At 44.4% G+C, this 26,548-nt stretch overlaps 2 protein-coding genes and 1 pseudogene across 8 annotated transcripts; 2 read left to right on the top strand and 1 right to left on the bottom strand.

Moving 5' to 3' along the window:
- The first annotated feature begins 219 nt into the window (after positions 1-219).
- On the top strand, positions 220-20,032 carry rab3gap2 (RAB3 GTPase activating protein subunit 2 (non-catalytic)). 2 transcript variants are annotated; one of them, XM_061241773.1, is made up of 35 exons: positions 220-781; positions 2,245-2,318; positions 2,406-2,529; positions 2,648-2,729; positions 3,232-3,279; positions 3,433-3,508; positions 4,075-4,176; positions 4,406-4,505; positions 4,755-4,853; positions 4,984-5,132; positions 5,659-5,738; positions 5,871-5,960; positions 6,511-6,650; positions 6,940-7,135; positions 7,816-7,959; positions 8,113-8,243; positions 8,611-8,675; positions 9,447-9,537; positions 10,238-10,350; positions 11,676-11,895; positions 12,475-12,572; positions 12,730-12,835; positions 13,559-13,719; positions 14,534-14,708; positions 14,821-15,009; positions 15,121-15,227; positions 15,519-15,585; positions 15,958-16,028; positions 16,124-16,159; positions 16,393-16,467; positions 16,919-17,137; positions 17,721-17,810; positions 18,177-18,377; positions 18,525-18,683; positions 19,337-20,032. In XM_061241773.1, the coding sequence occupies exons 1-35, from the start codon at positions 664-666 to the stop codon at positions 19,487-19,489; spliced, it is 4,149 nt and encodes a 1,382-aa protein (XP_061097757.1). In that variant the 5' UTR covers positions 220-663; the 3' UTR covers positions 19,490-20,032. The 2 variants fall into 2 exon arrangements, with proteins under 2 accessions (XP_061097757.1, XP_061097758.1); XM_061241774.1 differs by having other exon boundaries at positions 407-781; positions 8,113-8,195.
- A 97-nt stretch (positions 20,033-20,129) lies between these two features.
- On the top strand, positions 20,130-22,978 carry grcc10 (gene rich cluster, C10 gene). 6 transcript variants are annotated; one of them, XM_061243352.1, is made up of 5 exons: positions 20,130-20,388; positions 21,409-21,488; positions 21,616-21,693; positions 21,787-21,915; positions 22,118-22,978. In XM_061243352.1, the coding sequence occupies exons 1-5, from the start codon at positions 20,306-20,308 to the stop codon at positions 22,255-22,257; spliced, it is 510 nt and encodes a 169-aa protein (XP_061099336.1). In that variant the 5' UTR covers positions 20,130-20,305; the 3' UTR covers positions 22,258-22,978. The 6 variants fall into 6 exon arrangements, with proteins under 6 accessions (XP_061099336.1, XP_061099337.1, XP_061099341.1 ...); XM_061243357.1 differs by lacking the exon at positions 20,130-20,388 and adding an exon at positions 20,593-20,881; XM_061243354.1 differs by lacking the exon at positions 20,130-20,388 and adding an exon at positions 20,910-21,084.
- Positions 22,979-23,812: 834 nt separating this feature from the next.
- On the bottom strand, positions 23,813-24,838 carry LOC133128811 (putative nuclease HARBI1; annotated as a pseudogene).
- Positions 24,839-26,548: the final 1,710 nt, after the last annotated feature.

Below are 26,548 nucleotides of genomic sequence, written 5' to 3'. Positions count from 1 at the left end.
GGTTCTAACGATCGCAAGCGCATTTCTAGGTTCCACCCTTTCGTGTGAGGCGTGGAATTGAACATTGTCAAGTATTAAATATTCCGTAGTTAGCATTCAAGCCATGATACGAAAATTCATTCACAGATGGAGAATGGCTTATAGAATCAAAATATTAAGTCGCATCAAAATGCATCGAGTCACTAGCCCACATTCAATTTAAGCCATTTGATATTATAGCATGAGTTGTGAGCGAGTAGGCTATATAAAGGTGGTGTAGAGCGTATAGAAGTTAGGATAAACGGATGCATACAATCTGATACTTCTATCATAAAAGGAAAGCTTTAAAAAAAGCGCGTGGCCGAGTTCATCCACATCTATTGAGGGCGACATACAAGAAATCCACAGCTCAAGCGCTCAGCCACTCGGCCTGTGTTTGTCTTTTTCTCTCAATACGTCAGCGCTGTAAAAAGCATAATCAAACTGCGAAAAGCAAGCAACATCGGATTACCTTGCTAAAACCGCTGACCAATATTTGAACTGAAGTCACCTCGCTTTATGTCACGAATACAAATAAATAACATTCACGTCGTCTGTTGTAAGTCTGCAGTCAGAGTTTTACAGTTTAACGTTAGCTAGCCCCCAATTCTCTTGGTGTCAGGGTTGACTCGCTTCGGGCTCGACATGTCCTGCTGTCTGCTGGAGTTCTGTCGGGCTCAGGAGCTCAAGACAGTCCGAGAGTTCTTGTTCCCAAAGAGCCTACGGACCACTGCATCAGATAATAACATCAAGAACAAGACAGGTAATGCCGATCGGGCGGAGCAGAGTAGCATTAGTTACGTTGGCTGCCGAGCTCGAAACGCATTGTCGGGTTTTTCGGATTAAGTTTTAATGTTGTTTTCTACTGTTTGTTCTTAATTTCAGTTAGCACGTGAATACTAACATGCCACAACATTAACGACATATTTCAACACACGTTGGTAGTTTAAACCCAGTTTGGTGTGCTATTGGGGTGACGGCGAGTTGTACGTCCACGAAGTGGGGATGGTGATCAGCGACATTGAAAAGGGTGGTTAGCTGTGCCAATCGTGGTGCGTTGTTTTGCTCGTTTGTGCCTTGTGATTATGACTCTTTAGCACATAGCTACAGGCTCAAGTGACCACATGCTGACACGGTCAAATACAGCAACTAAACTGTCTTAATGTTTGTAGATTGCTGACACGCTCCCTGCCAAAATAATTTACAGCAGTGACAGTGCAGTTACAGCATTTTGTAGAGAGCATCTTTGTCACATTGTCGGGGACGAACGTAAGATCACTCGCTACATTGTGTAGGCTACATTTTATTCCTGGGACATAATTTACCGATCCAGGCAATGTTTCAGTGGATGTGTTACATCTAATGTGCAATTATCTGCAATGAACGGGCTTCTGTATTGGAGTTTCGCGAGTTCCTCTGAAGGATGGAGGGGATGAGCGAAGCATCAGTGGTAGCCTACAGGGGGGCGGGTGCGGCGGTTGTCCTATGAGTCATCAAAGGAAAGGGCATCAACTACAGCGTAGATATACGCACGGACACCTTGAGTGGGTTGCTCTTTATCTGAACAGCCACTCAGAAATAAAGACTTTCCTCCGTCCTTTTCATTTTCCTTTGTTCGATAATGTCTTTATTTATTTTTATTGTTTTTGTTTGCTCGATGCCCTCACTCTCTAGCAATTATTTTTGTAAAATGTATGATTCGTACTTTCACTCCAGGGCGACACGGTGGTGCAACGGATAGCACTGTTGCTCGGGTTCACATCCCAGCAGGCGCCTTTCTGTGTGGGGTTCCTCCCACAGTCCAAAGACATGCAGTTAGCTAACTGGAGATTCTAAATTGCTCGTTGGTATGCTTGTATAAGTGAATGGTGTGTGTGTGTGTGTGTGTGTGTGTGCGGTGGATTGCGGAACATTCAAGTCCATGATGTCCAGGGTATACTCTGGCTTGCAGCTGTGAAATTGCTTAATGCAATGGGTGGTAGCCAAGCACATTCACCGATCACTATGAATTCGATTAGAGCCAGTTTGCAGCATAAAAGTTTGAAAGTTGTTTTGAAGCTGAAGTCTGTTTGCTTTCCCCTTGAGGTTCTTGGGGTCTGTGGGTATATTGCACTCGTATGTTCGTGTTGTAGTCTCTCTCTCTCTCTCTCTCTCTCTCTCTCTCTCTCTCTCTCTCTCTCTCTCTCTCTCTCTCTCTCTCTCTCTCTCATATTTTTTATCTTTCAGATGAGGAGGTAAATTGGGAGGAAGCAGACTGGGGCTCTTGGGAAAGTCCTGATGCCCAAGATGGTCAGAACACGGTCAGCACTCACTTTTCGTAACAGATTTGCTTGCGAATAAACTAAGCCGTTTGAGGATGGAACTGACACTGTGTGACCCTTACTCAGGAGGAAGAGGAGAGCGTGCCTTCCTCCCAGAGTGCCGCCTGGCTACAGGACTGTGCAGTATCTCTCTCTCCTTGCTCCGATCTGCTGGTCATCGCCCGGGAGCACAAGGCTGCGTTTATGTCCGGTGAGTCCCTCTCACACATACAGGCTTAAATGCACACACACATTTGTACACACAAACATGCAGCATGTACAGGCGTGCATCCACGGTAACGGTATGTCTTGTGTCTTGGAATTTGCAGCAAAATGGCGGACAGACGAGGCGGGGCAGGAGGAGATGACCCTGGCAGTGTCCTGGAGCGGAACACTGAGTACCGAGGAGGGGTGAGACAGCTGGGGGACGAGAGGAGAGAGGAGTCACCGTACCACACTACCACACTAGGGGTGCCATCAGGGAGAAGAGCAATTTAAAACAAATGAATAATAATAATAAATAATTTGTTATCCAAAGCGACTTATAGTTGATTTGACAAGGCAGGAGACAATCTCCCCTGGAGCTCTGCAGGGTGAAGGGCTTTACTCAATCTTATTGTGGTTATACCAGGGCTTGAACCACCAACCTTCCATGTACCTTAGACGCTAGGCTACAGGCTGCCCCAACTGTGGAGGTAAAGGGGCAGGAGTGTGGCTTGGAGAAGAAGTAAATAAGAGAGTATTTATGTGACCTGGGCTGTATACCAAAAGTAATACCACACACACTTCCTCCACTGAGCAGCAAGAGGAGAAAATGGTGGACAACAAGCAGCATTTCACAGACTAAAGATGACAGCATGTCTATTTCTGTGTGCCTGATTTTCTGTCTGTTTGTGTCTTGGCTGTTTTCTAGCGAGTGTGTGACCAGCGTGATCTGTATCCCTCTAGCCAGTCAGAAGAGGTGAGAGTTTCCTCTCCGCAAAACACCTCTGAATGTCCCCCTCCCTACGATATAATTACTTGTCTTCTAATGATTAGCAGTAAGAACATTTTCACGCTTGGATGGTAAACTCCACGTGTCAAGCTGAGGAATTGTCTCTGTTTGTGTGCACAGGAGCTCGACTGGTCGGCCAGACTGGACCTGCATAGTTGTAGGGTTCACCTCGGGATATGTGCGCTTCTACACAGAGGTGAGGGCCATGCTGTGTCATCACTGCAGTCCGGTGATTTGTGTTTGTAATGTGCGGTGATTGTCTGCGATATTGTGTTGCATTGGTAGAGTTGGGTGCTGGTGTTTTCTGTGTTATAATGTGCATTGATCGTGAGTGGTAATGTGTGGTAACTGATCTGTTGGCAGAGTGGGGCGCTGCTGTTTTATGAGTTGTAATGTGCCATGATTGTGTTGTGTTATCAGAGCTGACTGCTGTTGTTTTGTCTGTTGGAATGTGCAGTGATTGTCTTGTGTTGTGTTGTCAGAGCGGGCTGTTGTTTTGTGTGTTGTAATGTGCAGTGATTTTGTTGTGTTGTCAGAGCGGGCTGCTGGTGTTTTATGAGTTGTAATGTGCAATGATTGTGTTGTGTTGGCAGAGTTGGGGACTGGTATTTTATGTGTTGCAATTTGTGGTAACTGATCCTTTGGCAGAGTGGGCTGCTGGTATTTTGTGTGTTGTAATGTACAATGATTGTGTTGTTTTGGCAGACTGGCCTCATGGTGTTTTGTGTGTTGTAATGTGTGATGATTGTGTTGTGTTGCCAGAGTGGGGTGCTGCTCCTGGCTCAGCTCCTACATGAAGATCCTGTATTACGGCTCAAGTGCAGGACCTATGAGATCCCACGCCACCCGGGAGTCACTGAACAGGTGCCCAACACAACCGGCACTACACACTACACACTACACACAATACACTGCCTGCCATGCACTGTGTACTGTACATGCTACACACACCGTACTGAATAGTCATTAACTTGATGGTAATGTTTTAACCCCCGTTAATTCACTGTCCGGCATGCCACATAGCTGTTGCTTGATCCATTGTATTAATGAATGAGGCTGCATTGATATTAATGGAGTGGCTTTCCTCTGTCAGCATGAGGAGCTGAGTATCCTGTACCCTGCAGCACTGGTTACCATTGATGGTTTCAGCCTCTTCCAGTCCCTGCGAGCCTGCAGGAACCAAGTGGCACGCGGTATGTGCGTTCGTGAGCGTGTGACTGAGTGGCGCGTGAGTCAGTGTGTGTGCTTCCGTATGGGTGTATGTATGTATGTATGTATGTGTGTGTGTGTGTCTTCAGTGTGTATTTCTGTACAAGTGTGTGTCTGAGTGGGTATTTCTGTGTGAGTGTGTGGTTGAATGTGTGTGAGAGCATACATTCCTGTTCCATTCTCTTCCACTCTGAATTCACACCTCTCTCTATCTTTCCCACTGGGGTCCGCAGCGGCTGCGGCAGGCAGTGACTCGGTGCAGCCCCCCCCTCTGGCCTATAAGAAGTGGGGCCTTCAGGACATGGACACCATTGTTGACCACAGCAGTGTTGGTGAGAGAGTGTGCGGTGTTTTGTGTGTTGGGAGCCGATTGGACAGGGGTGGGAGGCGCACCGGGAGGGGAGGACCAGATGATTTGTGTTTTGGTTTTGCATGAAATAATCTCCATCCCCGCCCGCTCAGGCATCATGACCCTGTGCGTGTTCGACCAGATGAAGAACGCTTCTATCCTGGGGGGCTTCCACGCCTCAGTGAAGGGCAGCCCCCCCGCCATGTGCCAATATATCACAGTAGGGGGAGGCCCCTTCACTGGATTCTACTACGCTGTAGAGGTCAGTCTGTCTGTTCGCCTGAGACTTCAGATGCACACTACAGTCCTTATTGACACGCATATGAGCAATCTGTACAAGGACGGCATGTCTTCTTAGGTGGTTGAGTTTGAGTTGGAGTGATGTCACTCCTGTGTGTTCTCATGGGAGAGGCTGTATTTGTGTTCCTGCTCTGTAGAGGTATACAGTGCAGTCTGTATGTTTTTGGACAGTGCTCGAATTTCTGTTCTTTTGGCTCTGTACCCCAGCACATTGGATTTTAAATGAAACTATGAATAATGAGGTTAAATTGCAAACTGTCACCTGTAATTTCCGGGTGTTTACATCCACATCCATATCCCTTTTTATACAAGGTCTCCGCATTTTAGGGGACCAAAAATAATTGGACAGTTGGCTTCTCTGCTATTTTTGATTAGTCATTTGTATTCAATAACTTCCTTAATGCGTGTATAGGAACTGTATATTCAGAGGTAGAGTGGAGTGAGAAACGCATTGTGATATGGGGGTCTCTTTATTTTTCTGTTTCCAGGGCAGCTCTCAGCCCCTCCTGTCGCACGTGGCTCTCGCTGTGGCCAGTAAACTCACGTCTGCTCTCTTCAGCGCAGCCAGGTGTGTGTGTGTGTGTGTGCCCGTGTGTGTGCGTGTGTATGCATGTCTGCAAAATATATGGGTGTGTCCAGGTGGTGACTTTTATTTGATGCTTTAAACTGAAAATATACTCCCTCCCTTTCTATCTCTCAGTGGATGGCTGGGCTGGAAGAATAAAAATGAGGAGGAGCCTGTGCAGAAACAGAAGCCAAAGGTGGAGCCGGCCACACCCCTGGCAGTCAGGTAACCCCTCCCCCTGTCAGCCTCCATCGCTTAATCCACCGTCTGTGTCCGAAATCGCATAGTAGTTCACTATTTAGTGTGTAAAAATAGTGTACTAAGCTACCCGGATGTCACACTAAATTCAGTTAATTATAATAGCATGCAAATGTGTTGGTACACACAACTATCCCACAATGCACCATGCTCGGTCATGACCTAAGCAACCAGGAGGGCAGTATTCAAACCAGAAATAGGAATACTTGAATCAGTATGGAACACAAATCGAAAGCTCCAGATTTATATGAAAAGCTCAAAAGCACAAAAAAAATATGCATGTGGGCCTTTAAAAACAATTAGCAGCTCATTCAAATACAGAGCTTGTCACTGTGGTGACAGCATAAACCCAGCATAATCAGTGGGTTCCCAGGACCAGGATTGGAAAGCATTGCGCTAGGGAACTGACTGTGCATTTTTATGACACATATCAGCGCCGCTACACGTGGGTGGTGGAGTCATCACCATGGTAACCTTGACCCCCCCCCCCCCTAATGCTCCCCTCCCCCCCATGCAGATTCGGTCTCCCAGACTCACGGCGCCATGGCGAGTCCATCTGTCTGTCTCCCTGCTACACGATGGCCGCTGTGACGGACGACTTTGGGAGAGTCACCTTGCTGGACTTAGCACGAGGCATCGCCATAAGAATGTGGAAAGGTAAGACAGAGACAGAGAGGGTTCTTGTAAAATAGAATTAGTTGGTTAAATAATATTTATCATTCCATGGTCACCATACATTTTTGGAATTATGCATCTGAATCCCTGAAATAAGTTGCTTTGACTTTAACTGGTTTCTTTATTTTGTGTTTTTTGTTCCGTCTTTCTCCCCACCGTGTCTGTCTCGTCACCTCTCCCTCTCCCTCTCTCTGTCTCTGCTCTCATCCCTCCATTTGACCCCTTTCCCTTTCTTTCTTTCTCCCTCCGTCTCCTTTGCTCCGTCTCCCAGGTTACAGGGACGCTCAGTTGGGTTGGGTGCAGGTGTGTGAGGGGAGGGGGGAGGGTGAAAACGTCACCTCCCCCACCTTCCCCCGCCGCCACGCCCAGTTCCTGGTGATATACGCTCCGCGCCGGGGTATCCTGGAAGTGTGGGGGACCCAGCAGGGGCCACGTGTGGGAGCCTTCACTGTGGGGAAGCACTGCCGGTATTAACACGTACAGTTTACACGCTTTTGACAGACCTAGGGTGCACTTCCCTGCACATTCCCGCTGTACAACCCCTTCACCTCTTCATACAATTCTACCCAGAATGCTATAGTTTGTAGTCCTAAAATCCTGTAGTTCTAAAACCTGGAAAATTGTTTGCTTTTTTGAGCCATGGGTTCCCTCAGCAGATTTCCCATGTTTTTTTTCTCTCACGGATTATGATTCCGGCAAAATATAAGGTCCATGGTTAATGGATGACGTAAGAGAATTTCACGTTTTGTTCTACGAGATAAGTTACATCTGTTAATATCGGAGCCGTGATGGAGGGCTGGTATGAAACTTGAGTGGTGGCTGGCTAAATATGACCATTGTTGTAGTTTCAATGTAGCAACTCATTATCAACCTGCTTTTTTACAGCACACAACAGCATAAGAATACATGTTTTAGGTATTAACGGATGTAATTTAACTTGTATAACAAAATGAGAGACGTTTTTGTATTAACCATAGACCTTTTGTTGGGCAAGAAATCCTTATGAGGATAAAAGCTTGGGAAATCTGTCGAGGGAACCCATGGCGGAAGAAACTGTACAAAAAAATGTCATTACTGTAACACTAACGCTCTCTCCCTTTCTCCCTCTCCCCCCCCCCCCCGCTCCCTCTCCCGCGCTCTCTCTCAGCTTGCTGTATCCTGGCTACAGGCTAATGGGGGTGAACAGCGTGACCAGTCACGGCTGGCAACTCCACACTCAGCAGGTGTGTCTGCTGGACCCAACCACTGGAGTGCTGCGGACTATCACTGTCCCCTTTCACCTGGCTCTAAGGTAAGTGCGCGCGCACACACACACACACATACCACACCACACCACATGCCCAAACACACACCACACCACACCACACACACACACACACGCCACAGCCTGCTAACAGCCCAGCCATTCTGGTATGTACTGTAAGCGTGTGTTTCTGTGCGTCAGTGATAAGAAGAGCGAGCGGGCGAAAGACATGCACCTGCTGAAGAAGATGACCACCCTGCTGAGGACCCAAGAGCTGGAGCCGGGTGAGGAGCTGCCATCCACACAAAAAAGTTCCTGTAAAACGCATGCACGTAAATACCATGAAATAAAAGCTGATTGTCTGTACTTTTGTCTGATTTTCATATATTGACCTCAAATCCAAATGTCCAAGAATTAATTAATGAATAAATTAATGCATTAATTAAATTAATTCATTCATTTGGAGGCCACTGTATACACACAGTTAATTAGTTACGAGAGAATGCTCATTTCTTGTACGTTTCTGAAATGCTCCTGATATGGCTTATTCTCTGTTTCACCCATGGTGGGTACAGTAATGGCAGTCATGCAGAGAAAAGGACCCACCCTAGAACCACACTCCACTATTACAGCACATTATGTTCCCACCTGTAAGCACAGTGTGGAGGTTGACTTCTGGCCCTCACCCCTTTCCCACAGACGTCCTGGAGAAAGAAGCCCACACTATCCTTCTGGACATCAAGCATCCCGCTATTAAGAAGCAGGTGAGAAAAGAGGGTGTACTGCTCGTTCTGTGAGAAGCGCTATCGACATTAACTACATTGTAGCATAGAGGTTAAGATGCATGACTGGGACCCGCAAATTTAGTTTTCGTACTTTTTGTTTTTGCATCCATTTGCAGTGTTTTTACACAGTGTCTGTATTCAACCACCTCACAGCGTTCAGACAAACTTGCTTCTACATGAGCCCCCAAGCTTTGTCGCATTCCCACGCTCATAAATCTGCATCATTTATCATTAATAAGACTCCAGCTCTGAACCCATGTTAAATGTCAGTTGGTTCTTGTACTCAAAACATTTGCATTAATTCAGTGGTAAGACACGGAGCCTTGTAACAGCTGCGCTCATTTCCCTAGGCATTTCTGTTGCTGATAAAATGCATTTTTAAGACGCTAAGGAGGCTTGTATCAACAACCTTGCATGTGTTTTTGAGAGATAAAAGCCCATTCTTCCAGATAAATAATATAATTGACGGATAACCGTTTCAATCCACTGCTGCCTGTAGTCACTTGGGGCAGCAGATGTATTAGACTGTAAAATAAGACAATAAGAATCTCATTCCTAGGTGTGAGGATAGAACTTTGCAATTATGTAATCATATATTAACTTTCCAAAAATTTGGTCTGATGACTTTCCTTGTAAAACCAATTTTTCTCAGTAATGTCATAACAACTACTGTTTATAGCAGTAATGGTTTGGTTGTACACGTATTGTGAAGGTAAAATATCCACGTCAGATTTGTATGTTTGCTGACAGGCTCTGGAGTCATTGTTATCCAATAAGAACGCACCGGTCTCGTGCCTGACCAACATCACTCGTGCACTCTTGGATAGCATGAAGGGACAAGGTACTGGAACCTGGTCTATGAGTAATATTCTGATATACACTCACCAAGCACTTTATTCGGTATTTATTAGACTTAATTTTTCAGACTTCTGCTGCTGTAGTCTGTCCAATTACAGTTATGATGTGTTGTGTGTTCAGAGATGCTCTTCTGCATACCACTGTTGTATTGGCATTACTGTCACCTTCCTGTCAGCTTTCCAAGGTCAAAGTCACTTAGATCACATTTTTCCCCATTCTGATGGTTGATGTGAACATTAACTGAAGCTCCTGACCCGTATCTCCATGATTGTATGCATTGCACTGCTGCCACACAATTGGCTGATTAGATTATCACATGAAAACGTAGGTGTAATAAAGTAATAAAGTGCTTGGTGAGTGCATTTCGGCTATTTCTATTGGTCGGCTTTAGTCTTGTTCAGCATGTTAAAGCTATCAGTTCAATGATTGGGATATGTAAGTACAATGTGTATGTGTGCGTGTGCATGTGCACACCTGTATGTGTGTGTGTGTGTGTGATTGTATGTATATGTGCGCGCATATTTGCGTGCGTGTGTGTGTGCATGCATGTGTATGTGTTTGTGCGTGTATGTGCGTGCATGTTTGTGTGTATGCGTCCGTGTGCGTGTGTGCGTGCATGTGTGTGCATGCGTGCGTGTGTATGTGTGCGTTTGTGCGTCTGCGTGTGTGTGTTTGTTTTGCAGATCCTGAGGCAGTTGAAGAGAGCCTGTTGCAGCTCTGTTCCTCTCAGTTGAAACTCCTGCAGCTCTACACTGACATCCAGGCCCTTCATTCTGCCAGCACTGACACAAACATGGTGAGTAGGCCACAGTTAGCATAGCTCTTTAACATGGTGAATACACCACTGTGATAGTGTTAATACAGTGCACTGACAGTCTGCATTACACGTATGCTATGAGAATAGATCTCTAACACAGTGAATACAACGCAATTATGCTGTAATATACAGTCAGGTCCATAAATATTTGGACATTGACAAAGTTATTGTTATTTTAGCAGTCTGCCACAGGATTGGAAGTAACTAATGAATATGAGCTCAAAGTGCAGACTAAAAAAGCTTTAAATTGAGGTTATTTATCTAAATTGGGTGAACGGTGTAGGAATTACATCCCTTTTTACGCATAGTCCCCATAATTTTAGGGGCTCAAAGATAATTGGACAAATTAACAATCATTCAATTATCAATTTTTTATACTCGGTTGCATATCCTTTGCATGCCATGACTTTCTGATGTCTGAGACATTTCAGCATCCTCAGAGTCTGGATATCTTATTTTCAGGTGGTCCTACAAGTGGTAGTAAAACTCTTGGATCTTGATGGGAATTGGGGGGGCTGTAAATTATGCTGATACAGTATAGAACACATTTGTTGGCTAAATGGCCTTAAATCATCAAGGGTCCAATGTATCAAATGCGCCTCAAACCATCATGCTGTTCTCAGATATGCAGCAGATGGATGGAGGGTTGTTTCTCTGGAATAATCTTTCCATTAGGTTCAGTAGGACAATTATTCAGGAGAAACAAGCCTTGAAGTGAACCATCCATATCTACTGCATATCAGATGGTGGCATGATGACTATAGCTGATGGTGCTTGTTGCTTTAGAAACAGTTCTATTGTTACAGTGCCTGTGCAGTAACACTGTACTCGTGCCACACTCAATCAGTGACAACTGCCTCTACAGCGATGTAACCAGCCTCACATTAACTTGACTTGGCATGAGAAAAAAAAGCTTACTGCTCTTGAGAGACCACCCCATAATTGTTTTAAGAAGAATCTGGGTTTCGCCACCAAATATTGATTGTTGAACCCTTCCTAAGCGAAGGCATTATATTTATTATTTATTCATGGATTTGTTTAGTTTGCATTATTGAGTGGGCAACAACACTGTGTATTTTATCATTTTGACCGGTTGTCATTTTATGCAAATAAATATTCAGAATAACAATGTTTTTGTTTGGAAATAAAATCAAATGTGATTAATAGTTCTTGAAAGAATATCAAAAGTTTAGACAGTTTACACAGACCTATAAACTGAAAATGTAATGTAGTTTAAGAAAAAAAAAAATCTAAACCAGTAGTATAAGAAACACAACAGTGACATTCCATCATTTTTCCTTCAGGCTCCGCCCAGCAGTATCGACGAGCGTATCGACCAGGATGTGGCTCGCGTCTGGCCAATGCTGCAGCGCTACACCGAGTTGATGTCCCGCCCCTCCGTCTCCTTCGCCCAGGACCCTGGGGGCGCACTTCCTGCACGCAACTTCCTGTGTCAGCTGGAGTGCGAGACCGGGGGGGCTTTGCGAGTATTAAGGGGTCAGGACACAGACTGGACCCGGCTAGGTAAGACAGACACGGCCCTGAAAATCCTGGACAAACAGGCCTAAACTCATTTAGTTCCAACACTTTGGGTTTAACACACAACACATTTGTAACTGAGCTAAAATGTATTTTGTGTTTGGAAACAAGGGAAATTATGTCATATCCTGCTCACTTTTATAGTAGAACATCTACGGACCAGAGTCAACGAAGTTCACAGTCGTGACTTTGTCAACCGGAAGGAATACATTTCAGGAATACAGTGGCCAGAGTCCTGCTCTGAGTGTGTAGTTTCCTGACCAGTTGAGTGTGTTCCCTGCAAAAGCCAAAAGAAAAGTCAATCTCAACAAGTATTTTAGTGAGCTTTAAAGCAGTGGTTCCCAAACTTAGTGTGTATGTATGTTTTCATTCCAACCATATTTGGAATCTCAGAATTTAATAAGCTGCTAATCTTTCTTAATTCTGTGCAATTATTCATTATTTATGTTTCAAGTGATTATTTACACTCTTAAGCCAGATTGTCAGAAATAGCTATGTATGCCATGAAGAGTAAAATTCCCCCGTACATAATGTGCTTATTCTGCTGTATTTTATCTCCCGCAGGAAGTTTTTTCTTCTGGGGCTGTCTGTGTGGGGAGAGCTCCGTAGAGAAGGTGTGTGGCACACTACAGGACGCTGGCATCAGTCCCCAACAGCTACTGGTGAGTGTGGGCCCACAATTCAACAGAGAGGAATGTCTGTAAACGTCTGTTTCAGTGGGGATATCATCAACTTGAAATGAATATGTTTTATCCAAAGCGATTGATATTTTAGTACTGTTGTGTAGTGACTGTCTGTGTCTCTGTGTCCGTGTGTCAGTCTCTCTTGTTGAGTGTGTGGCTGCACAGAGAGAGGGAGCTACTGAAGAGGCCGGAGGCCGTTACTTGCCTGCATCTGCTGCTGACTGCACTGAGCAGCATGCCAGGTACACCTTGCCTGTTTATTTATGGCTTTCATTAGAGCAGAGTCGGTCTCTTGTGTGTGTCTGTCTCTGGGTGTGTCTGTGTATATGCCCAGGAGCCTGTATGTTTGCACTGCAAACACCAAAAATAAGTCAACAAATATTTTTAGTCTTGTATTTTGACTTTATTTTATTATTACTGAAAATATTGCCAGTGAGGTGAGACCGTTTTACTCATTGCAAGGTAGGGGTTAGAAAATTTCACTTGTCAAGAGTAAAACACTTAAAGGTAAAATTGGTATTGACTTCTAATGTTCAAGAGAGGAATTGCAGCAACAAACACCCTCAAAGCACAACACTGTTTATCCCTCCCCCTTCTCTGTGAATTCACACACACACACACACACACACTCACACACACACACCATTGGCTGTGGCAGTTAGAACCAAGTTTCAGCCAATGAGTTTGAATTATTGTACAGCTATACAATGTTTTGGTACAGAGTGTCGGTCCGTCAACTGTATATTTTGAAACCTGAATTTAAGGACAATAAACACAGGCAGAGGGTGAGTCAGGAAGGGAAGGGATTTACAATGGTACTTCTAACAATATTTTAACACAAAAATCTTGCGTATTGTACCTTTAAGACAGACTTTTTTTGCAGTGCGTATGTATGCGCAGGTGCGCGTGAGTGTGCTCATATACACCTAGCGCACCTCATTCACTGGCCCCTCCCCTCTCGACAGGAGCTGTGGATGAGTCCTGGGACATGCAGTGCGTCTCCCCCTGGTGGCAGCAGGTCCGAACTGCGTGTTTAGATTCGGAGAACGCTGGCGCCGCCCTGCTGGCTGCGCTGGTGGCCCACAGGTCTGCCAAGAACTGCATTACCGCTCTGGCTGAGAGTAAGGTATAAAAATCACACCTAGCTCAAGCATAGCGCATATCTGAGCTGTGCGTTAGGGATCTCGCGGGACTGGTGGTTTGAAGGGTTGCAGTGTCTGCTGGTTTCTGGTGTTTCAGCAATTACGTGCTTAAATTAAGTGCTTAATTCATTGAACGGCTAGAAAATCTGCAGACGTTTCCAAGGTCTAAATGAAGTGGGATCAAAGAGAAACCACAAAAAACGCGCTGACACCAGCCTCCTCTCACCGTCCCAGGACCGGAGTGTAAGATCCCAGTTGTACATGACCGCAGAACAGTGTGCCCCCTTGGATGTGTGCACGTTTAAACCAACCATGACACTCGTACTGAATGATAATTACGTAGACAAAACATATACATTGTATATAAAAGTAAATAAAACAAGCAAAAATACATAAATAAACAGAAACACATACACGTGTGAGCGTACCTATCGCATACATTTTAGGCCATATTGATTATATTAAAGTGTATCTTTTTGTTGTACCAATGTTTTTTCTTTTATTAAAACGCATTCTTTTTTTTTTCTTTTTTTAAGCAATAAAGTAATTTCCAATTTCCTAATTATGCAATAACGCATCCATAAAATAATGCAAAACAATACCAAAAACCCAGTTCCACATTTTGGTCTCTCTCTCCACCCGAAACAACACAGCATGCTTTTCTTCATTGATAATTTCTTGCTTGATACTTGGTTGTTTTCTTATTTTCATCTTTTATTTTTTTTAATTGTATGCTAAATAATTAATTGACAAAGATGTTTCAGTAAAAGTGGCATCAAAGTCAAATCTGTCCCTCAGTTCCAGTCGGAGTGGGAGGCCGTGTCTCTGGAGCTGGAGCAGTGGTCGGTGTGCGTGAGGCAGCTGGAGGACCTGCTGGCCCTGCAAACACTGCTCTGCCTGCCCTGCCCACGGGGGGCACCAGGGGGCGCCCTCACCCGCTGCTCCATCAGAACCCTGCTGGAGAGCGGCAGAGGTACACAGTCACCAGTAAACAGTCACCGTAAAACACCATAGAAGCAGTTGTACAACGCTTTGGATAAAGGCGCTAAAACAAATGTGAATAACTTCCCCTTTTGCCCATTCAGGTGGGGTGGCTGACAGTGTAGCAAAGTGGGTGTTCAGGCAGGACTTTGTGCCCGAGTCGCTGAAAGAAGTCCTCCAGAGGAGGGCGCAGCAGGAAAGGCAACAGCCAGAAGAGCAGGGGGAGGAGGAGCGAACAGCAGAACAGCCCCCTGAGGAGAAGGGCGAGAAGGGCGACTTCCAGAGGGCGGCAGGTCCGTGTTCACGTGTGCACACGCACGTTCACACTTTGGTGTGTGCATGTGCTTGTGCACATGTGTTTATGTGTAGCTTACATGTTTTTGAAATGTGTGCTTTTTTTCCAGAGCTGCTGGTCTCTGTGAGACAGCGTTTCCCAGAGTCCCTTTCTCCTGACCTGCTGTTCTCTCATTGCTGCTGGGAGTATGTGGTGCAATGGAACAAAGACCCAGAGGTAGCTAACAGTTCCAGCACTTTCCGCCTGCTTCTACTGCAGCTGATGCTTGCATCTTTTTCTTCCCCCATAGGTTTAGTATTTTTACCTTGTATGTATTTTTTATCTTGTATATTTGTCCCTAAAATGAGTCGTCAAGGTTTTCCACCCTTTCATTCTTGACTGCACGTTACAGCATTTCAGATTTTAAATTACCGGCCTGTCTTCATGCTGAATATAATGTTGACAGGTGAGTTGACAGGTTGGCATGAAGTGGCTCTTGGTCCATTTGTTTTTGGTCTGTCCCTGTAGGAGGGTCGAAACTTGTCCTGGGCAGTAGAGCACCTGAAGCTGGTTACCAGCCCACACATTCAGCAAGGTCAGTGTCCTGTGCAGCTGATTGATAACAACCAATAGACTGAAGTTTGGATATTTACTACCATATCAGGTCTTATGTTGAAAAAAAGACAAAAACAGTGGCAATGACCGTTATTGTGTGTGATAATTATTATTGCGGTATATGGCCCAGCCCTCCTGTGGGGTCTGGGTTGGGAGAACGGCAGGAAATGCATAATGTGTATTTTGTTAAATGTGTACATCCTGTTTATTATATTTATTGTCCTTTATATTGCACTGTGGTCCTGGAGAATCACTATTTCACTCCCCTGTATATCCTACATATTGTGGAATGACAAAGCTAACTAAAAAATTCTGGTCAGTTGAATTAAGGGGTGCTCTGTGTCTCATTCAGGTATCGCGGTGATGATGTGGAACACGTTCATTGTGAAGCGCTTCTCTGCTGCTACGTTCCTCGTGGAGAAGGTGAGGGAGAGGGGCTGGTTTTGGAGGAGGCTGGCTGCTTCCTGGTCTGACTCACCTGTGTGCTCACTGACATGTCTCCAACACTTCCTCTACAGGTGGGAAAAGCACCAAAGGATCGACTGTGTCGACGGGTGAGTAAACGTGTGTGTGCATGTCCAGTGTGAGTTCAGTGTGAGTGTGTATGTCTTGTGTGTGTGAGCGTGTGTGAGCATGTGAGTGTGTATGTGATAGTGTGAGAGAGAGAGAGAGAGAGGGTGAGTGTGAGTGTGAGTGTGAGTGTGAGTGTGAGTGTGAGTGTGAGTGTGTGTGTGTGTGTGTGTGGGTGTGTGTGGGTGTGTGTAACTGTGTCTGTGTGTTTCTGCAGGACTTGGGGATGGGAGAAAATGCCATGACATCCTTCCTGGGCTCCTGTTGCCAGCTTCTGCAAACACTAATGGAGGTGAATAAAGGCACTCTGCTCTTGTCAATAGTACCCATACAGATGCATCCTACATTAACCACAAAAATACAAAAAACAACCCATACAAACACACCCTACCATCCTGCAGTGGTAACCATACCAACGCACACCCTACTAAACTGTAGCAGTAACCATACCAACACACACTCTACCAACCTGCAGCAGTAACTATACGAACACACTACCAAACTGCAGAAGTAACCATACCAACACACACCCTACAAAACTGCAGTGGTAACCATACCAACGCACACCCTACTAAACTGCAGCAGTAACCATACCAACACACACCCTACCAACCTGCAGCAGTAACTATATGAACACACTACCAAACTGCAGTGGTAACCATACCAACGCACACCCTACTAAACTGCAGCAGTAACCATACCAACCACATCCTGATGCGCACACTGCCGCCCCCTCTCTCCAGGCTGACGCGGCCGTAGACGAGGTGCCCCCCCCTGAACTGTGCGTGGAGGAGGTGTGGGGAGGCGCGGACGGCCCGGCCTCCATCGCAGAGCTGGCTCTCGAGCAGAAGGGCGTGCACTACCCCCTGGTGCAGCACCACTGCCTGCTGTCCTCCATTTTACACGCCACCATGATGTTCAGGCTGAGAGGGGTGAAGCCCCTGAGCTTGTTCGACAGCAAGGTGGGGGTCTGAGCATCTACAGTACTGTGCAGAAGTCTTAGGCACCCAAGACTTTATTATATATATATGTTTCTTTTTTTGTTAGTATAAAAGAAAACATTTAAGATTTACGAATATTCATTTTCCAAAAGATTTAATTTTACAGAGACATTTTTGTATTTAATGTAAAAAAGTTACATATTACTGTAAGCAATTGACTACTTTTTACATAAAAACTTGATCAAGGCTGTCTGAGATCAGAAGCAAGGAGCCAACCAAATTCTGCAGAAGAACTGTGGCAAGTTCTCCAACATGTTTGTAACAGTGATGCAGTTTTAACGCCGAAGGGTGGTCACGCATTGATTTGGTTCAGTTTTTAACTATTCTGCCAAATTACTAAAATGTAATGTAAAATGTATAGAACATTTATTTCGGACCTTTCATTGCATCATTTTTGAAAGAATCGTATCTGTACAGAATGTTATACAGGTGCCTAAGACTTTTGCACAGTACTGTACGTCTCCACAAACCACTCAAATCCAGCTTGGTCAGTTATGTCCTCCTTCTCCCCCCCTCACACCACTCACATGCCTTTTCTTTCCAGGGGAAGAACGCTTTCTTCAGAGATCTAACGTCCATCCAGCTCATGCCCAGTGGGGATCTGGACCCCAGTTTAGTGTCCCTGAGGCAGGAGGTGAGAGCACCCTCTGGAGTCCAGACAGGGTACTGCAGGGCACAGCTCTGGAGTTATATGTATAATGTTTTTTTATTATCTTATTTGGTATAACTCATACTAACTCAAAACTATGACATACAATTCTTTTTTTTCTCTCTATACCTTTCTTTTCTCTCCATATCCCCTCCTTAACTCCCTATTCACTCTCTCCCGTCTGTACTCTTCTATTCATCTCTCATTCTGTCTTTCCTTCCACGTCTCCTGCTTGCTCTTTCTGCCACTCTCCCTGTCTGTTTTGTTTGTTCTCTTGCTCTCATCCTACATCCCTCTCTTCCCTGCTTGTTTTCTGCCTGTCTCTCTCCCGCTCGCTCTCGCTCTCCTCAGCTCCTGCTGAAAGTGCTGACGAGCTGGGTCCAGACTCAGGGAGAGGCGGCGGATTTGTCCTCCGAGCTGGGACCCATCGACGACTCGTGGCCCTCGCTGTGCCTGGATTTGGGGCCTGTGCTGCAGGTGAACCCTGACATTCTGCGGAGGCACTTCGTGTGCGAACTCTACAGCCAGGGCCTGGACCAGCGGGCAGAAGAGGTACTTTGCTTGCATTTTTACAGAACACCGACTCACATCAATTTATCCACTCATCACCACCACAAGTCTCACGCTGACACACATATGCAGCACTGATATAGTCTCACACACTCTCTCTCCCTCCCTCTCTCTGTCGCTCTCTTTCAGGCAATGCTGGAGGTGGAGGACAGGGAGGTTCTGGGCTCTCAGTTGTTGATTCTGACGGGTCAGAGGTTGTCCTACTCCCTGCTGCACACTCAGACCAAGCCTGGCATGGAGCTTCTGGCCCGCCTGCCACCAATGCTCTGCACCTGGCTCAAAGCCATGGTGAGTGCTGGGACTACCAGTTACACTACAGTACTGCTACTTTTGCTATTGCTGCTGCTTAGGGCTGCATGATATAGCAATCACGGTACATCAAATCGTTTTTTTTGCGTAATAAGAACTATCTCTGGCAGGTGGTGGTAGGTTTCGTTCCTTTTCGTCTTTAATCATACTTGATACGGTAACACATCTCCAAACCTCAGTGAAATGCTTCTGGGGAGAAAAAGAATCACTTGCATCTATTCAATGTTGGATAGCCTATTAGTTTTGAAAAACACATTGCATCGTTTTTCACTCTTTATCCATGTAGTCATGTTTCATGTAGTCATCTACCGCATGGCCCTGTTGCTGTCATCGACATTGAAAAGACACGAGTTCCACCAGTTAACCTTTTCAGTCCCAAGCCCAATACAAAGTGGCTCCACCCAAATTCCAAGGTTTTTTTGGGGGTTTTAATAGGGGTTCAAAACAATAGTATAGCAGTAATTTTGATTGGTTGAAAAGGTTGAGAGTGCTATATGGCGCTCTTGGAATTTTACAGTAGTTACAGTTTTGACAGTTACAGTTTGAGTGCACTGTTAAAAGATCCTGTACATCTGGTTGCTGTATGGTACTATAATAAGACTGACACTCTCTCTCTCTGCACCTCCCCCCAGGACCCCAGCAACCTGCGCTGTCCCTCCGTCCCCCTGGCCTACAACAGTCGGCTGGTAAGCCGCACGGTGGAAGTGTTGCCCGAGAGCCACGCCCAGTACAACCTGGCCCTGCACCTGCAGGAGGCCGTGGACATGCTGGAAGGAGAGGCCTAAAAACCAGGAGAGAGAAAGAGAGAATGATGCATAAGATAGGCATGGAGAGATGGGAAGAGGAAAAGAGACCTGAGGAGGAGATAGGGTGAGGGTGGAACAAGCGGAAGACATTAGACTGAAGAGTATTGGTCTTAAGTAGGATTATATTTGTTTGGCTGTGTACTGGCTTTGCACTTTCAGCCTGCTGTACATAGCAGCTTCTAAACCAGAACACATTCATACCAACACATTCTCCTGCTGCCAAGGCCATGTAAGGTGCAGGAGATATTTTAAGGGTGTGTGCTGTCTCCATGATCTGTCTGCATAAATGGTTAGCTGTAGTTTATAAATGTGTAAGAAGGGTATTTCACCTCTGTCTTTCACTATCTGCAAAGACTAACAATGTATTATAAAAAATAAATGAATACCTTATTTTACTTATTTATACATATACACAGTACTGTAATAGCTGTGCCTGTTGCCTCCCATACTCTACATGGAAGCGTTTAGCAGATTCACTTGTATTCATATGCGCAAAAGAAAGGATTAAAACTGAACTTGGTACTCTGCGTCTTTATTTGGGGACTGTGCCACCTGTTGAAGCAGGAAGACAGCCCTGCTGAAAAAAACGCTGAAGAAACAGCTTCCCGGCTACCAGCTTGAAATGGTTTGACCTGGTCAAGTTATGTTCTGAAGCAGCTAGTAGCTGGTCGACCAGCTACCAGCTCAGACAAGCTACTTGCACTCGCTGGTTGACTAGCTCATACCCAGCTAGACCAGGTTAATGACAAGCTTGTCCATGCTGGTTGACCAGCTCATATTCAGCTAGACCAGCTTATGACCAGCTTGACCAGCTCAATTTTCAAGCTGGCATTGCTGGATGTTACAGCAGGGGGATCACCCAAGGTGATATTCCGGAGGTGAGGTGTTCATGGTTCACTCATTGCAAATTTGTTCACATAAAGCTAGCTACAGCTACTGTTTTGATAATATTATATTGCGGGAGTCGAGTCAACAATATAGTTACAATGTCAGATAATGCGTTTGTCATAAAGTAACTCCTGCTACATGTAAGACCCACCTCATGGTTTCTGTTTCATTTGTAAATAATTTAAACCTTTGAATTTGTTCACCCACCCACAGCTTTTGTTAGTTTTGTTTCCTTCGGAATGGTTTAGAGGACGGACAACTACGGATCTTCGTAAGGGGAAAACCTAAAACAAAACAAAAAAAAAACGCTTTTCAGCTGATTAGGGTGTAGGACGATTTGCAAATAAATCATCCGTCTTAATGTAAATATTTTGATCATAATATTGGCTAGTGGATAGGTTGAGCGGCACCTGTGTGCCTAACGTGCCTTTGTTGTCTGGAAAGTCAGAATTGCTTGACTAGGTCCTGCTGTTCAAAGCTAAGGTAAAAGCAAGCTAACATGTTGTTTCATGGTAAATGCATTGCACGTATATTACGTGTATGTTAGCAGACTTTCAGTGATTTGTTATGGTTTTTAAATCAAACGTATTTTCTTTGTTTAGCGGAATAACTGAACGTTATACTACACATTTAAGTCTAGTATAGAAATCTAGAGATCAAGGCAGGGTTCTAGCAGACATGCTAAGGTAACATTAATTCATTGGCTAATCTAGCTAGCTAGCCCATCTGAACTCATTGGAGTGGCTCGAATAAGGTGTTATGGGTCGTTGGCTTCACACTGTGTTTAGTACGCGCTAACTAGTTGTAAATATATAGCTAATAATAATAATCAGCTACAAATTAATTATTCTCAAAACTGATAAGTTGGTTTGCAAAATATTTGAAGGTTGTCATATGCTAGCTGCGCGGCCAGTTCACTGAAATGGACAGATATTTGTTATTATTATTTTTTTTTTTTAATGGTAGCTTTAACGCGACGTTCCTAACGTTTCTGATTGTCTGTCTCTAAGCCACAACCGGCCCCTCAGCATTGTGACTATGGCGTCAGCTCCAGCGCAGCAACCCGTCCTTACCGTCGAACAGGCAAGAGGTGAGTGCGCGCAATGCATGCATGATTTGTTGCTTAGAAATGGATACAGGTATGAGTGTTGTGTGGTAATGAAATGAGCCGTAATGCACATTATTGGCAGTATAGCATTATGATGTGTATATTTCAGACGAGAAGAACAGTGTTATCCTGTCATCGTGTACCAAGCTGTATTATTACATTGCAACACAATACATTGGAATGATAAGTAAGGGCTTTACGTTCATCTTATTTTTTAAAATTATTTTGTAAGTGGTGCTAAGTGAGGTGATTCAAGCCTTCTCCGTTCCGGAGAACGCAGCGCGGATGGAGGAGGCGAGGGAGAGCGCCTGCAATGATATGGGAAAGATGCTGCAGCTGGTGCTTCCCGTCGCAACCCAGATCCAGCAGGAAGTGGTAAAGGCATATGGCTTCAACAACGAAGGGGAAGGTGAGGGCCACAGGCGCTGTAATTAAGCTTTGATGATGTTCGAAAGGACTGAGGTAGAATATCTGATGCTAAGTGCTTCAGATATTCTAATTATGGGCGCACTTCACGTTACGTGGAAATGAGTGAGAATGGCATTTTTTTTACCGGTCTGCTTAGTTTCCTGTATTTTACTGTATTTTACTATACTGTTCATTTCTTTTAGGTGTCTTGAAATTTGCGCGACTGGTCAAGATGTACGAAACCCAGGATCCAGAGATTGCTGCCATGTCTGCCAAACTGAAATCCCTCCTACTGCCCCCCATGTCAACCCCACCCATAGGTGGTGGAATCACAACCTCTTAGACACGCCAAACTTTATTTTTGTTTTGAAAATTTCTAAACAACCATGTAAAAACCTACCAGAACAAAATCAAATTAGATAGATTTTTCAATTGGCCAACTGAGACCGAATTGTCAGATATTATGTTTTGAGACTGACATCCAAGAGATGCATAAGATGAAACATTCAGTTACACAACTCTGTTACACATTCTGTCATATGCTTTAGAGCTGGGGTGCCCAATCATGTGCCATGGAGGGCCATTCCAACCTATCACTACACCTGCAGGTTTCACTAATTACTTCCCTCCTCTCTGGTTGAAGATTAAATCCTCAGGTGTAGTGATTGGTTGGAATTAAAACCTGCATACTCTGCCCTCCCTCTGCTTTAGAGGGAAGTGTTGAAATAATCACCTGCTGCCCTGGAGGCAGGAAGATGAATTTTGAGAAGAATGTCACCACATTCCCACAGTATATTCCAGAGGAAAATGGGATCAGTTCCACACAGCCAACTCAATCAGCATTGCTTGCTAATTTATTCCAATGTTATACATTTTTGACAAACTTTCTTTTAATTTCTATTAATTTCTTCCTCTTCCCATTCCCATTTTGAAGTATTAAGTCTTGTCCTGTTAGAAAACAGGTTATTCCACATGTTTTTATATTTATGTGCACAGCTTAATTTAACATCTGTTCTTTAAAGTCTCCATTACCAAATAAACACTACAATGTAAATTGATAACAAGTGTCCCCTTTGTCCCATTAATGCAGTTTGGAACTACTAACACATGCATGTTGGCTACAATAGAGAAGATGCAGAATGATTCTGCAATACCAGATGTCCATGGTTATGTACACTCAGTGACCACTTTATTAGGTAGACCTGTACATCAGCATGTTAATGCAAATATTTAATCAGCCAATCATGTGGCAGCAATTAAATGCATAAAGGCATGCAGACATGGTCAGGAAGGAGCAAGAAATGTGAGCTAAGTGACTTTGACTGTGGAATGATTGTTGGTGCCAGACATGGAAACTGCTGATCTCCTGGGGCCGGTTTTTCAAAAGTAATCTGATTGGATTACGGCTATCGGATTGAATCAAATCTTGAAAATGGGTTTTTCAAAAGAAAAAAAGGATTCAGAAATTGGATTGGATCACGTAATCCAATCTTGTTGTTGATCCGGATCAAACCTTGAGTTTGGGTTTTTCAAAACTTTTTGGTAGGATTGGGATCCAAAAATCAGGATTAAATTGATCCCAGCAGGATGGTGGATTCATGGTGGATATCAGTAATAAAACTAGGTAACTAAAATTGGTTAGTTAAATAATACAACATATTATGCATTTTACAGTATTTATATTTATTCATCAATTTCACTTGAATTGTTCAACAGGAAGTACATAAAGTAGGTAGGCTATGTAGGCTAGCAACCTTTCCGTACAGCAAATTATAAATAATAAATATTTCGGCCCCATAAAATAATCCCCCAAACAGCAATATTGAACTCAAATAATAAATTCTGTCTTTGTTCATTCAACATTAATCACACTGACACAATCATCAGTCATGGACTTATCAAAAATAGTGTCTAACAATTGCATCTCTTATTGGTCGTCCAGTCGGGCCCTCATTCTGACAGAATGCCGGAGGTCGGTCAGTGTCTCCAATGGGCTCAGGTGCATCAGGGACGTCATCACAGAGAGGGACTTTGCGCCTGGTCGCGATGTTGTGTAGGACAATGCAAGCAAGTATTATGTTGCATGCTTTCTGTGGTTCTACTCTCAAGTAGTTAAGGCATGCAAAGCGCCTCTTCAGAACTCCATTTAAGCGCTCAATGGTGCATCTTGTTTTGCAATGAGCAGTGTTGAAGCGTGCCTGCTCAGGCGTGTTTGCAGCCAGAAAAGGGGTCATCAGCCATGGTAGAAGAGGGTAGGCACTGTCTCCTAATATAATACCATTTGGTTGGTTGGTTTGGAGCTCTCTATATAGAGCGCTCTCCCTCAGGATGCGCGCATCATGGACAGACCCAGGCCACTTCACAACGCAGTTTGTGATGAGGAGCTCAGCATTGCCCAAAAGTTGAACGTTGATGCTGTGTCTCCCCTTTCAGTTTACAAACTCCCACTCATTCTCATGAGGTGCTTGTATGTGCACATGGGTGCAGTCGATTGCTCCAATAGTATTGGGCATATTCCCCAAAAGAAAAAAATTCTGCTTGGCCTGGATGATCTGGTCATCCTTCGGAAATGAAACAAATTCATTAATCAGGCTGGCCAATGCAGTTGATACACTTTTCAGAACATCACAAACAGTTGATTTTTCCACACCCATGTAGTCACCCACAACTTGGTAGAAAGTCCCACACGCATAGAAACGAAGAGCAATGAGGACCTGTTCCTCCACAGACAGACCATGACTCCTTTGGGTTCTGCATTGGAGGTTGGGCCTGAGGAGGTCCACAATATACTGAATATCAGCTCTTCCGAAGCGAAACCGAGCATACAGCTCCTCATTGGTATATTTCTGCAGTGGATCTATACGCTCTACATACACCCTTTGACGGTATCTTCTCCTGTGGTGGCGATGGACAACACCTGCCATGTCACTGCCTCTCTGTGACCTTCTCTCTGAGTCCTCTGAGAAAGGCTGAATATACATATGGCTGTGTAAATTGGTCTTCCCAAACACACCTGTTAGCTTAATTGCTTTGGTTTGTGATCAATTAATGGAATCATACCCAAGGCCTATAAAATGATGCTTGCTACATCAAAGCGGTGGAACCATGGACTCAAAAAGCCCGAATTTCTCTGCTGCTGAAACCCACGCCCTACTGGAGGGTGTTAGGTGCCATTATAGGTCATTGGTAGGATCTTTTAGTTCTGCGTAAGGGTGGTGAAGTGAGCAGTAAAATGAAATTTGGGCTGAAATCACACAACATGTGAATGACATGGGGTTTGGCCAGAAGAGGACAACAGAGCAACTAAGATTTCGGTGGAAGAATCTTAAGGCCAGGGCAACAAAAGACCACGCTGAAGCCAAGAACAGCCAAACAGGCAACAACCCATATAAGAGGGGTGAATACACAGACATAGTCCTTGATATTATTGGAGGTGAAAAGTCGGAAGCTCTGCATGGGATCCAAGATGTTGCAGAGGATGGTGAGCCTGTGATGACAGCAGAAAGTAAGCCTTCTTCAGAAACATTTATTCTTAATCTCAGCCCTGTAATCGAGGGAGAAGGTCAATCACAGGTGGAGCCAGAAGGCCTAGTTCCCACAGGACCCCCAGAGAGAGGCTCAAAGCACCCAAAAGAAGATGACACCTATAAGGTACGTCTGCAAAAAGAGACTGAAAGGGCAGAAGTGCAGATCCATCTAGCAGAGGAACAGCTTATTCTTGCCCGACTGCAGCAAACCAAGGCCAGACTTGAGATCCGCCTCCTAAAGGCCAAGCTTGGACAAGCTGGTCTCTCCACAGCAGACGAAGCAGATGATGATGATGAAGAAGAACTACTCATAAGAAGAACTAAGAAGTAATTAATTTTGTTAAGTATTGGGCATTTAAGCCTTTTTTATCCAGTTCAATTCAGTTCGAAACATCCATAATGTATTTGTGAGTAAAGTATGTATTTATTTATTTGTTGTAGGTCTCAGATGAGCGGACTGCCAGTTTCCAAGAAATGGACAATGGAGGGGGATGTTTATATTGTTTGTTTGCTGTTCCGTTCAGTCCTATTTTCTGTTCAAATAAAGCATATTGGAGTGACCCCACACTATTCTACCTGTTGTTCTTTACATAGCTACATTGTGATAGTCCCATTTAGACCACAGGTAATCCAGATTTCGTGAAAAGTTTGAATCCGGATCAGAGTAATCCAATGCCACATTGCTTTGAAAAACCAGCATAAAAATAAGATGGATTACGTGATCCTGGATAGCAGAAAAAGAGATTTCCAAATCTGGATCAGTTTGATCCAGATTAAAACTTTTGAAAAACCGGCCCCTGGGGTTTTCACACAAAAGGGTTTAGAGTTTGCAGAGAATGGTGCAGAAAAAACAAAATGCATCCAGTGAGCCAGCAGAAAGGCCAGACTGGTCAAAAGCTGACAGGAACGCAAAATAACCACACATTACAACTGTGGTATGCAGAAGAGTATCTATGAACATGTCAAACCTCTTAAGTGGATAGGCTACAGCAGCAGAAGACCAATACGTCTAAAAATTTGGTCTGATAAAATTCCTAATAAAGTGCCCACTAAGTGTATAGCAGCATAGGAAAGTTTGTGGGTACATACAAAAAAAGGGCATTACAA

The sequence above is a fragment of the Conger conger genome, chromosome 5 (assembly GCF_963514075.1).
Source record: "Conger conger chromosome 5, fConCon1.1, whole genome shotgun sequence".
NCBI lineage: Eukaryota > Metazoa > Chordata > Actinopteri > Anguilliformes > Congridae > Conger > Conger conger.
The sequence above is the reverse complement of the archived record's forward strand: the minus strand, read 5'-3'. Positions and strand labels throughout refer to the sequence as shown.

What these genes read in the sequence shown, in the direction of transcription:
- rab3gap2 (XM_061241773.1), top strand. Translation starts at nt 664, where the DNA reads ATGTCCTGCTGTCTGCTGGAGTTCTGTCGGGCTCAGGAGCTCAAGACA. An exon ending in ACACTGAGTACCGAGGAGGG is followed by an intron (nt 2,730 to 3,231) that starts GTGAGACAGCTG and finishes GCTGTTTTCTAG; the next exon opens with CGAGTGTGTGACCAGCGTGA. An exon ending in ATCCCGCTATTAAGAAGCAG is followed by an intron (nt 8,676 to 9,446) that starts GTGAGAAAAGAG and finishes GTTTGCTGACAG; the next exon opens with GCTCTGGAGTCATTGTTATC.
- grcc10 (XM_061243352.1), top strand. Translation starts at nt 20,306, where the DNA reads ATGACCAGCTTGACCAGCTCAATTTTCAAGCTGGCATTGCTGGATGTT. An exon ending in TACCGTCGAACAGGCAAGAG is followed by an intron (nt 21,489 to 21,615) that starts GTGAGTGCGCGC and finishes TGTATATTTCAG; the next exon opens with ACGAGAAGAACAGTGTTATC. An exon ending in CTTCAACAACGAAGGGGAAG is followed by an intron (nt 21,916 to 22,117) that starts GTGAGGGCCACA and finishes CATTTCTTTTAG; the next exon opens with GTGTCTTGAAATTTGCGCGA.